General features: G+C 38.9%; 2 protein-coding genes across 14 annotated transcripts in view; one reads left to right on the top strand and one right to left on the bottom strand.

Annotated features, from left to right (window-relative positions):
* Window positions 1-314: 314 nt before the first annotated feature.
* On the bottom strand, window positions 315-4894 carry LOC103789070 (uncharacterized). Of its 3 annotated transcripts, none has more exons than XR_615159.5 (3): window positions 4204-4798; window positions 3745-4045; window positions 315-2563 (listed from the first exon to the last, which is right to left on the bottom strand). XR_615159.5 is itself a non-coding variant. In XM_008984815.5 (3 exons), the coding sequence occupies exons 1-2, from the start codon at window positions 4835-4837 to the stop codon at window positions 3789-3791; spliced, it is 369 nt and encodes a 122-aa protein (XP_008983063.1). In that variant the 5' UTR covers window positions 4838-4894; the 3' UTR covers window positions 315-2563; window positions 3745-3788. The 3 variants fall into 3 exon arrangements, 1 of the variants encoding a protein (XP_008983063.1); XR_615158.5 differs by having other exon boundaries at window positions 3745-3844; XM_008984815.5 differs by having other exon boundaries at window positions 4726-4894.
* Window positions 4600-12283, top strand: part of BRINP3 (BMP/retinoic acid inducible neural specific 3) — a 380288-nt gene continuing 372604 nt past the window's right edge. For 3 of the 11 annotated variants that reach the window (XM_035279315.3, XM_002760271.7, XM_078355139.1), the window contains exon 1: window positions 4600-5321. The gene's annotated coding sequence lies outside the window, so the exon portion shown is untranslated. Of the gene's footprint in view, window positions 5322-6376; window positions 6459-6689; window positions 6993-8055; window positions 8348-12283 lie in introns of those variants that run through there. The other 8 variants (XM_035279314.3, XM_008984811.6, XM_078355138.1 and 5 more) reach the window with 4 other exon arrangements.

Raw genomic sequence — 12283 nt, 5'->3', positions numbered from 1 at the left:
ACTGCAACTCCACCTCCTAGGTTCAAGCAATTCTCTTGCCTTAGGCTCCCAAGTAACGGGGATTACAGGTGCCTGCCACCATGCCTAGCTAATGTTTGTATTTGTAGTAGAGATGGGGTTTCACCATATGGGCCAGACTGATCTTGAACTCCTGACCTCAAACAATCCTCCCTCCTCGGCCTCCCAAAGTATTGGGAAAACTGGCAGAAGCTACCGTGTCCCATCTGAAAACTAATTATTAAGCACACAGAACACACACAGCAATAAAAATGCTACTGAAAAATGCTTCTAGAAATGCTTTAAAAAATCACTAATTTTTCAGATTAGTGCAAAAATTTTTATTTTATAAGCATACACTATAGACATTTTTAAATGTTTCATTTGATTCTATGTTCATCTTGTTGAATCCAAGAATGATAACTCTTTTGAAGTAATGATAACTGCAAAATGGATTTTAGTGCTGATATTCTACTTCAGAATTGCCATTTTCAAAACAAAATGGCTTGCATGTAACACACAGATATTGATGTATATAAAGTAACACTGGTACGTTTTCTCTAACCACTTCAGAACACTGAACACTTCTAAATGGTTGATGTCTTGCAGCTTTTATTCAAATTGGAACTTTTTTATATACTGATGGAACATGTGTGGTGAGATATTTTTGTTTGTATGTTTTATTTAATGTTTCCATTAAAAGACACTCTCTTAATCTCTGCATTTCTTTCATATTGTGTGTGTGTGTGTACAATTTCAGATATGTGTTAGATTGTAATTAAACTTCTTATTTTGACATGACAGCTTTCCTCTTGGAACAATCCACTTTCTATATTTTTAGGGAATGTAAAAAGTAGAACATATAGGTGATATAATGGAGTATGACATTGCAAGTGATTGGAATTATGGACAGTTTATATTCCATGAGGGAAAGTAGTCTAGGGAACAGCAACCCAATGTGTGTACAAAAAGAATACTGAGGATATTTTCTGCAAAGGTAAATTTTATCATGAAATCGGTTCCAATCATGTGAAGGTGGGGGAGTGCAGGACAAAATAAAGCAGGAGAATTAAAGTTTTCTACAATGAAAAGTATTATCAGAAAAGTAGCTAAGAAGACTCGGTGTGATTTATATATCTTTGCGCTACTTTCCCTTCCTTTCACTTATTTTCTAGGCCCATTCTCAAAGAATGCCTGTCTTAGTAATAAAATTTATAGAATGACCACTAGCTAAGAAGTTAAGAAACCTACATTTAAAGTTCCTTAGGTTACTGGCTAGTGTATGATTACACTAATCAATTAACCTCTCTGGGTCTCCACTTCTTTGTCATCATGAGTGATAAGATTAAATGATCCTTAATGTCCGTTCAAGTTCCAACATACTTTTTGGACTTGAATACATTAGCCCTGGTTTATTTAGCGTATATTGATCTTATAAAATAAAATGTGAAGATTTTTGCACACATAGGTATTTAAAAAACTTTAGACTCAAAGAGAAAACTCTAAAAACAAAATAAACACACCTGATGTGAAAATGAATACATTTCAATATATCATTGAAGGTAATTATATATGCACAAATGTGTGTGTCATGTGTGACTGTCTTTGCTATGCAAGTAATAGTCCCAATTTATTTATCTTTAACCCATTTTTGTTACACGTTAGATGTAATGTTAAAATCACCTGAATCATGTCAACATTTTGCTTCCCAGGCAAATCGCTTTCCAATTTCTATAATAAAGTGTATCTTGAATATTGCTTTGAGATTAGAAATTTTAGTGGGTTAATAGGCAAGAAATACATTAGTTGGTACTCATACACAGTACTTCTAAGAAGGTGGCACCACGATAGCTAAGAACAGTGTCACCAATAATGTAAAACGTACTGAAGTGCTAGCTGCAAATACGCATTGTGATTATCCAAGGAAGACATTCTCGACGTAAAATTAAAATGGATAACTTTTGGAGCAGTCAAAGTATAATCCAGATTTGTTCTCAAAGTAAAAGGCAGCTAGGGGATGTAAAGCCTATGGCTTCATTAAGGAGTTGATCCAGTGTAACCATATGAATTAGTATAGAGCTCAAACACTTAAATTGTTAAATAAACTTTACATGCTGTAAACACTTTTAAAGTTCATAAACTATGGGCCACAAAATTAATATTTTTGTTATCCTGTCTTTTTGTCAAATGTTTAAGAACAGCAATCACACATTTATTTCACATATAAAATATAAATCTGAATGTTACATTTTTCTAATTTAAGTCAGGGTGGGTCCTCAGTGAACAAGTACATTTCTTTGAATAGGAAATTATGAAAGTAGCTTTAGGCAGCATATCAAAGTCTTATGTGAAAAGAGTGCTCTCTACCTCTCACAATTGTTAAGGGTTATTTGTAATGAATGTAATTCAGAATTTTCATCCTCTTTATGGGAACCTCAGATCCTCCTAGCAGCATTTGTCAGCCTCTCTAAAACAGAGAGACATACACAGAAATCATCCTCTTGGTAAAATGAGACAACAGAAGAAACACTTCGGCTCTAGGACATCATTAGAGCTGGACAACAGCCTGAGGAGAGAAAGAAAAAACTGTTATGCCAACATGGCCTTACTGCAGTTTTTTTCTCTTGCAAATGTTGATGGTTATAAAGACTAGAGAGAGAGAGTTGAGAACATGCAGATTTTGTCCTGCAATATGCCACCTGACTAACTCTCTTCTGAGATTTTATACTACTGATTTCTAGAATACAGATTGTCTAAAATGAAGTTTATTCTTACCCATACAATTTTAGTATTATACATTTCAGATGACTTTCAGCCATTCTGTTATCATCAGGAATACATTTTGTGCCAATTAGCTTATCCTTTATTATTAAATTTAGGGGATAATGGATTAGAGTAAGATAATAACAATAGACAAAAAAGTTTCTTAATGAAAAATTGCAACGATTTCTCTTAGAGCAAGTCTCCTTTAACTTTGCGCATCAAAAACGGTCAGCTTACACTTGAAAACCAAGTTCACACAATTTGCAAAACATATTATTCTCCATACTTAGTGACATATGATGTAAGCACAACCAAGAGCCACTTGGCTTCTTCCCACTGATACACCTATCCACTCTTCACATTGTGAGCATGCACAGGCTGGGGGTGCTATAGACTCATGGAAATGCAGAGGGCTTTATGAATTTATAGAATCACCACAATATGCAAATAGCCATTGTGGATACCATTAGTTTGTATCTGGTACAGTAACTGGAACCAAGACGCACATTTGATAAGTGGTTTCTATAGCCTTAATTTACCTGCAAAATGTGAAAAATAACCATTCCCAATTTTGGAACTGAAATTATATTTCAGGACATGGCCAAGACATACTAAAAGCATAGACAGGGGGCCAATACCCAAAACTATTTTCTTTATTTTCAGAAAGGAAAGAGAGTTCCTAGGAAATAAGGGAGGTACTTACATACCACTTTAGTAAGCAAAGAGGGATTAACTGCTTTACCAGTCTTTGGGTTTTTAATGTAGGATTTAAAGGACCTTAAAGCGTTCATACTGTCTCCTTAAAACCCTCTACTTCAAATTCATCCTTGCATACTACTACTCTCCTAGGAAAGAGGAAAAGAAAATTTCCACTGACCCAGCTCGTGATTTACATACAGAGAGCGAATAAATGAATGGAGTGGGGGATGGGGAAGTGAGAAGCAATCTGTTTCTTTTTCACCCGCAGAAAATAAGATTACTTACCAGGGACATTTTTATCCAGGGCAAATGTTTATTCCCTATATCATTCAGCGCCTCAGTCTCTGCGAGAAATCAATTTGCACTCTCCCTTTCCCTCCTATTTCTGAAAAAGAGAGCGAGGCGGGTAATTCGTACGCTTCGGGGTCCGGAGGCAGCTGCTGCTGGAGCGGAGGGCGGAAGACTCCCACGGCGCTCCTTACAGAGACCCCCGCGCTGAGCGCGAACGCGCGGGGAGGGCGGGGACCTTCTCTGGGGAGGGTGGTCCGAGCAGGGGAGATCATTCCGCAGCCAAAACGTAAATCATCTGCGGACAGATGAGCAGCCTCTCAGTCACTTAGCGCCCTGGGGAAAAGGTCTCAAGGGGAAGGGGAAGTTCCTGGAGAGAGACTTGGGGGCCTGGGCTCCAGAGGGAATGAATGGGGCCCGAGAGCGGAGCAGGGGCGGGAATAACGCGAATCTTACCGACCGATCAGGCCGCCGTGTGTTCAGTACCCGGACCCGAGCAAAGCCGTGTCTAGCACACGCTCCCACCGCGACCGCGGGAATCCGGGGGGTGGGGGGGGGCGGACGCCTCGGAACCTGCCACTGGCTCCCCAGGGACGGTCCTTACAGCCCCCGAAGCTCGGGCTTCTCAGGCCGGGCGTTGGGAGCTGAGGGTTCCCGGAGGCCGTTGCCCCAGTCGCGGGCCGCGGGAACGACGGGGTGGAGGGGGTGGGGGGCCCTGGGGCTGCTGCGGCCGTCGCTGCGTCCCGCCCCCGTCCCTGCGCCCCCGGAGCCTCCCGGCACCGCACCCCGCGCCCCGGCCTCCTCTGCCGCCACCCGCGCCCCCACCCGCGCCGCCCCACGCGGATCGCTGGCGACTTGGTCCTCGAACGGTGACCGGTCGCAGCGGTTTGTTTGGGGAGCCGCGGGGTTGGCTGCGTTGGGGGCCTCCTCACTACGCCCCCCTCAGCTGCTGCGAGTGAACATGTCCGAGGGAAATACCAGGGAAACGCGCTGATGGACAGTGTAAATCCTGAGACTCCTGTTCCCGACGCAGGTCGCTCCGAGAAGATCCGGGCAGGATTTCCGAAGCGGGGCCCTCTCGGCTTCTCATTGGATCCTCCCCAGCAGCCTAAATCATTCTCGCTGCTATATCTATCAGGATGACTACAGCCTTGCTCACTAGTTCTCTCTTTATCTCGTTGTCTGCAACACATCCTTCCACTTGTCTTTGCAGATTTATCTGTAGTCCACCTCCTGTTCTCTGGGGTTCCACAGCTTCTGTCTTTCCCCACTGTATGGGGATGCACAGCCTGTAAAATTTCACTTTGCTTAAGGATCACCACGAATCACCCCCATCCCACCCCCACCCCCCAATATAAAGCGTTTTCACATTCTGTTTTCTTGCCTTGGGGGTTCGTGGCTCTCTGTGTAACTGGGTTTTTCTTGGTTACATGCCACCAGGAACTGCTGATTCTTTCAAAGTCCCACTATCCTGCAGCTCACTACTTTACCTTGATTTGGAAGATCATGGAATATCTATTCGAATCCTGGATGTATTTTTCTCACAGTCTTCTTGCTTCCTGAAATTTCCTCTGGTAAGTTATTCTCTTTATCTGCTACTGGAAACTTAACTAGTGTTATTTTTAATAAGCTCTGTTTTGTTGCAATATTTCATTTTTCACATTTTTGTTACTTTTGGACCTCGAAGATCCATATGGCCATATTTATTAATTCGTATGTTAGTGTCAATTGCACTACTAAGACATATCCCATGTCATGTATTACACCAATATTTCATGTATTACCCCAATATCTTTTACCTTCTTTTTTTTTTTTAATTTCTGTCCTTATTTATATTACATGTTACATAGACATAACGCCCCACCTCCCAGTCACCCTTCTTGGCACACATTCTTGGGCCATTTGAAAGGTTACATTTTATATGTTTATTTAAGAGCGAGTTTAAAAGAGACCTGACAATTGCAAGGTCAGGAAGTTCACTGGTCTGATCTTCAGAAGGTTGTTCAGGTCAGTATTTGTTCATCATAAGCAATTACATGGCTGAGGGAGGACTTTGTTTTAAAGTGTATTTTTATGAATTTAGCAGGACCTTAAGCACTAAAATGCCACTGAATGGTAGGAAGAGAACTGTGAGTTTTGAGGGCACCATTTTTTTTCCTTAAAATGTTTCAAATCACACACGAACACGTTATTTTGGGCACAGTATTTTAATTTAGGCATAGTATTTGGCAGTACATTTCTGATTTTGTGAATTAGCTGGTGAACAGTTAATTGGACACAGAGTACTCATTTCAGAGAGGAGCTATCAGAAGAAACCGCTGATTATCTTGGTCCTAATAAATTGAAATTCAAGAACAGACTTTACATGAAAAATTTAATTGCCTCACTGTTCCTACTTGCCTAACCCCACCCCCCGTTTTTAATAGGCATGTGAGTATGGTCAGTGCCTTTTGCTTTTATGAACGTTTCTATGGGCTTATCACTTCCCCTTCAGCACAGTTGTTTTGACACATATTTAAATCTTTACTTTTACTTCACGTATTGACACATAACGAGGAGAGCACGTTATTCCTTAAATGCCAAACCTGCATGTATCAGTAATTTCTAACACCCACTGAGGGTTTTCTCTGAACATACGCGCCCCCCTCCCCCGCAAATTAAGGACAAGTTCCTGCTTTCTACAACATTTCCTTATATTGGGATAGATGGAGGTAAGAATCTATTGTTCACGCTTTTTTTTTTTCCTTTCCTTCCTTCTTTCTTCTTCTTCTTCTTCTTCTTTTTTTTTTTTAATTTCTGGGAAAGAACTATTCTTGTCGTCATTGATGGCTGACGCGACAGCCCCAGCAATGCTTTTTTAAATTCAAAAGCCCTTTTAGCTCCGAGACATAAAAGTACTCCAGCTGCAGCGTCACCCCATCCCCCAGCCTCGGGATTCAAGGGCTTTTCCCCCGGACTCCCACGGAGAGGGAACGGGGCTGAGACCGTGGTCCGCACGGCTGGGCGCCCCTCACCCGTCACTAGGTCACTAGTTTCTACCTGGTCTCCTTCCCAGTCCGGTCGTCCCGCCTGACAAGCCAGTGCCATCAGAGTCCGTGACTTCATTGGAAGAAACGAGGGCTTCATAGAATTCAATTCAAGCATCCTCTTTGGAGGACTGCTGTTGTTGCGCAAGGGTGGAGGGAGGAAAAAAAAAAACTTTCAGTGCAGTCAGATCCAGTAAGGAACAGACGTTCGGTCTTTAGGTAAGTGCGTTTTGCTGTGTTATACCCGAAGCTCACGCGCGTGAAAGGGAAATTGACATCTGAAGGGCTCCCGCAGCCAAGAACGTTTTAACTGGAGGGTTATCAACAGGCGACTCTGTCTGGAGATTTCTCCGCAGCTCGTGGCAACGCCTGCGCCACCTGAGCTCAGGGAAGGGAGGCGAGCAAGGTGCCTGGTTGACCTGCTGGCCCCGGGCTTGGGGCTGCTGTGGGAATGACCCGTGCGTGCAGGAAAGGTGCCCCCCCACTCCGCCCCGCTAGCGCAGGTTCTCGCTCGGCCCCTGCCGCGAACCTGTGCTCGGTGTGGGCATTTGCAGCCCCACAGAGTGGGGTGCGCCAGGGGGTTTCCATCCTTCCAGAATGCTCCATTTTCACCCTTCCCAAGCCAAACTTGAGCACACCTCTTCTGTATGAGAGAATAGACCAGATCTCTGGAGTCTCTTAATACCTTTTTGCGTTCATATTTATCTAATTTATTTTAATGAACTATATATGTTAGTAAATGACGGTTCCTGAGGATGCCTGCGGTATAAAACCCTAATCACTGTCCTCGTCTGACTGCGAAGCAGGGTTTAGAACCGCTGAATGACTTCCTAGGCTCTGGGTTGGAGTATTCTTGCAGACCGTCACTCCTTCCTTTCCTTCAGCAACTCCCAAGAATCTGGAGGGCGGTGGGGAGAGCGGAAGAGAGTTGGATTTCAACTTGAAGCCAGAGCTTGGAATACAAGGTGGAAGTTAAAAGCAAAGAGTGAAGATTTGGAGTCTGTCTAGCTTATATTATACCCACTTTAAAGCTGGCCTTTTATTTTTGGAGGTGGGGGTGGGAAGCGGGAAGATCTGGGACTGGGAGCCCTCTCTTCCAGCTCCACCGGAGAGGGGCTGGTGCTTCTTGGCCGCTGGTTACCGCTGGTGCCACAGCCAAGCAGTGACAGGGAGTTTAAGTCTCTGTTGGCTGTTCTCCTAGTCCCCAAGAGTTGAACCGGAGAGCCTTTTACTTTGCACCAGGTCGAGAACGTGATTAGCCCTTTAGGGAAGGAACCTCCTTGTAACAGGAATTCTACTGGGAAGCGCCTCGCCGCCACTACCTCTGAGATAAGATGCGTGTTTGGAGCTGTGTAGCAAGCCCACCGGCTGCTTGAAAGGAGGAAAAGGTGCCTAGGGCTGCAAATTAACCTGAGTATCACTTACAAGTATTGTGCCTAGTCAAATGTATGTAAGCGAAGAGGAGAGCACCCGGGTATAAAACTGCCACGGCAGCTTGGAAGACAGATGATTCAGATTTGGGGACTTTGTTTTGCGTGTTACTTAGATTTGTTTATCATCACGCAGTTAAGCAGGTAAGGAATGAATGTATTTTATTGACAGTCATATAACTTGTGTTTTACTGTCGTGATATTTTTTCTGTTTCAAGCATTGGAATATATGCATTTTTCAGTTGGTCCTGCTATGATGCATAACTTCTTAATATTCATATTCATGAATCAGGGTAAAACGGTTTAGATGTTTGACATGCGTTAATTTAACTGCTTAGTGTGCATTTATTTCAATGTTTAGCCAAGTTACACAAATCATAAATTGGACCAACGTTGGAGGAAGAAATGGGAAGGATAGAGAGTTGGAGGAAGAAATGTATAACCTTAATGAAATATGGAAGATGGCAGTTGCAGAAATGCATTAAAAACATTGCTTCTTGTTAAGGTCCCAGACCTTAATATACAAAGGACAATAAAACAACTATTAGGGCCATCTTGAACTCACACAGTAATTTTGACTACTTGAAAGAACTGTTTTGTGGGTATTTGCATTATTTTTTCCACCTTAAAAAAAATATGAGGTGGGGGTGGGTTGGGCTGTAAAACAGAACGAAAAAAGAAAGCTTTCCCAAGGGCAGTGTAGTGTATGACCCCAGCAAGAAAACCTTTGGGTTTACAAACCAGTTGGAAAACTGAAATAAATAAATAAATAAATTTAGAAAATTATGGGTTTTCTTCCCCAAATAAATTAATTTTACATTCTCAGTTTTGTAGATTGAGCAGCCAAAAGATTTCTTCCACTATCAGATGTTTCTCAATTAAAATGACAAAACACATTCTGAATACTCAAATAAGTTTTGTTATTATTATTGATATTGTTTTGTTATGTTTTGCTAATGTGTTGAAGGAGCCTGGAGTTTCCACACAGTGAAGCAAAACAAACAGAAATACTAAAACACCATCATAAAGCTCTCCTATTTGTTAATAACACTCTCTTCTCTAAGAAATTGTATTATTCAAATTATCTCTGGAAATATTTTTAGTACTTACATTTATTGATGTGGATCCCTGATCAATAATTTTTCTGCTAGTAAGGCTTACTGATAAAATCTTGATGAAATAAGAAAGATAATTGGAACTTTGGGTTGTAAAATTGCAAAGTTGTAGTGCTTTTCTTAGTTGGATGCAAAAGGTAGTTTTTACTCCACTAGAGAAAGTAATTTGTCGATGGATTTTAACTCCTCAATACTTTTGCATTTAATCCTCAGCAATTTTATTGTAGTAGATATGTTCATTGTGTGTGTGTATGTGTGTGTATACATATACTTGTATACACACACACATTTTTTGGTGGTTGGAGAAGGTATTTATTTTAAATCTTTGTTGTTTTAATGTTTTCCAAATGATATAGACATGATACTTTATAATGATCAATTTCATTTTCTTTTAATCAGATCATATTATGTAATGTCATCTTCTCATAGGATATCTTAAGAAATTCATCATAATAATAGAAATATACATTTTCATAAACTACAATAAATCTTGACTTTCTTCCTTCAAAACTATTTTGCATTATAGTTAAGTAAATAAAACCTAAGTAGGAAGAAACCATTGGGACTCAAAATGTGTGTGTGTGTGACTGTATGTGTGTGTGTTTAATTTCTACCATTAGCTTGACTTCTAGATTTGTGTATTCTTTAAATAAAGGTGGAATTTCTTTTCAGAGTAGACTTTTTGTGTGTTTCTCTCTACAAGTACAAAGAAGATGACTGGTGGGATTTCCAAACTTTTATGTTTCATTATCCACCTATGATTCAGTTCCTTTGTTTCTTGTATTTGTTTTTAGTTTTTTCATATTATCTATAAAAGAGGCAGTTGTTTACTAGAATAAGATCCTGAAACATTTAATAATTGAGCAAATTGGATAGTCATATTAAAAGAGTTTAGACACATATGGGAATACAACACCAATTTATGTCATACTTGTTTTGTATATATTGTTTTTAGAAAAAATTTAATTTTTCTTGAAAAATATCCCAAAGATTTTTTGATAGTATGATAGTGGCTTATGATTAGTGATGCACACTTCTAAGGCTTTTACTGTTTTTCTCTTTCACGTCCTATATCTCAGCCAATATCTCTTCCCAAAATGAAAGATATAGCATCTGTGTTTATAACGAATTGATTGGATTACTTGATGTTTTCTCATGAGATACATATTAGTACTCAAATTTTTAAGATTTATATTCAGTATGGGTTACTGGGAGAAGTGGAGTGTTGACACATCTAGACTTCCTGAATTTCAGTTTGAGTTTCACCTGGGACCACTCTTCGTTTATTTTTCTCATCTCTCACATAGAGAAAACAATGCCTACCTCAGAGAGTTGTAGAGACAATGACGTAAGAGATGGGATGCTTTAGAAGACAAATATGTTATAAAAACAAAATAGATTTTTCAAAGGATAACATTTAAGTTTGAATTTTTGATTAGTCATTTTTTATAAACTTTTATCTCCACGCAATAAATAATGTTGACTCAACTTTTTCTTAATATTAGTATCAAATCTTCTTAGTCAGTGTCAAATGAATTTAATAAATATTTGATATTGATTGAATAACAGTTTTACTATGTATAATTTTAAAAGCTTGAAATAATACACTTTCTGAAGCATATTAGTTGTTATTTTTAATATATTTACCTTTGCTTTTGTTCAGTTTTGGGTAGAGTCACTTTTACAGAACAGTTGCTTTTCACGATTTTTTAGTCATTTAATAAAAAGAACATCTGATTTCTTAGCAGATTTATATCGTCAACCTGGTGATCTCTGCTCTCAATTGGGAACAAGATTAAAATATTTTCATGTAATAACTTAAAAGTGGAGAAACTTTAAGTAGTCAAACTTTTAATTTCTAACTCTTTTCACAAACTCATACAAAGTTTACCAGAATTAATGAGAGTGACGTCTGGAGTTTTTGGTATTTTAATTTAGCAACTACTTGGATAAACAATTAGGCACTTAGAAGTATAACTGTCCACTTTCTTTATGCACTATATGTTCTGTATAATTTTGTTATGTTGGTGTTTATAATTCATAACTTTTAAAGCAAAGCAAAATAAAAAATAATCTGTGTGAATATTATTGATTGCTAATGGGTGATATTAGTCGCTAAAAGGAGAGGCCAGTGTAATAATATTTATTCTATTTTAGGAAACATTCTAGTTTATTTTTTGAAAATGAGTCTCTGAGCATGAAATTCAATGATGAACACTAATGACCTTTCTACTGAAGACGTACTTGGAAGTTCTGGCCAAGCTCTTAATTTAAAAAATTTTTTAGCAGTATCAAATAGCCACCATAACCATTTTATACTGGTTATCAAATGTCCTCACAAGGAACTGTTAAGGCTTCTACCCCTATCTTTTCAAAGCATACATATGAGCTATCAAGAGTATTTGTATCCAGTTACTCACCTGCAGACCTATTCAGTTACAAAGTCTTCAGAGATAATCACTTCATAAGGTTTTAATCAATTTCTCTACACTTAATGTTTAAAATAAAGTATTCATTCACACAGTTCTGAAGTATTTCCCAATTTTGTATTCAAAATAATCATGAGTAATTAATTGATGCTGTAATAATTGCAATAAACTCAATTTTGATTTACTAGCCAATATCTTTTCCCCAAATGGAAAGATATATCATATATATTTATAATGAATTGATTGGATTAATTGATGTTTTATCATGAAATACATATTTGTGCTCTAATTTTAAATGTTTATATTCAACCATGATTCTATAAATTGAGATGTTGAAAAATGACATGCAATCTACTATACTGAGAAGTCTTATAGATTCTTGTATCACTGTTCTATTCAATAAGCACTACCATAATTTGTTAATGTTTTATTTTTTAAATTTAGAGTTAAAAAGTATTCTCAATTTAACCTATTTTTACCATTTTTTTTCAGAAGTATTTGTTTTAATGCCTAAACCCTAATTTACTCAGATGAGA

The sequence above is a fragment of the Callithrix jacchus genome, chromosome 18 (genome assembly GCF_049354715.1).
Source record: "Callithrix jacchus isolate 240 chromosome 18, calJac240_pri, whole genome shotgun sequence".
Lineage (NCBI taxonomy): Eukaryota > Metazoa > Chordata > Mammalia > Primates > Cebidae > Callithrix > Callithrix jacchus.
Note: the sequence above shows the minus strand (reverse complement) of the source record. Positions and strands in the feature narration are given on the sequence as shown.

What these genes read in the sequence shown, in the direction of transcription:
- LOC103789070 (XM_008984815.5), bottom strand. Translation starts at nt 4,837, where the DNA reads ATGAGAAGCCGAGAGGGCCCCGCTTCGGAAATCCTGCCCGGATCTTCT. An exon ending in TCCATCAGCGCGTTTCCCTG is followed by an intron (nt 4,046 to 4,725) that starts GTATTTCCCTCG and finishes ATCTGTCCGCAG; the next exon opens with ATGATTTACGTTTTGGCTGC.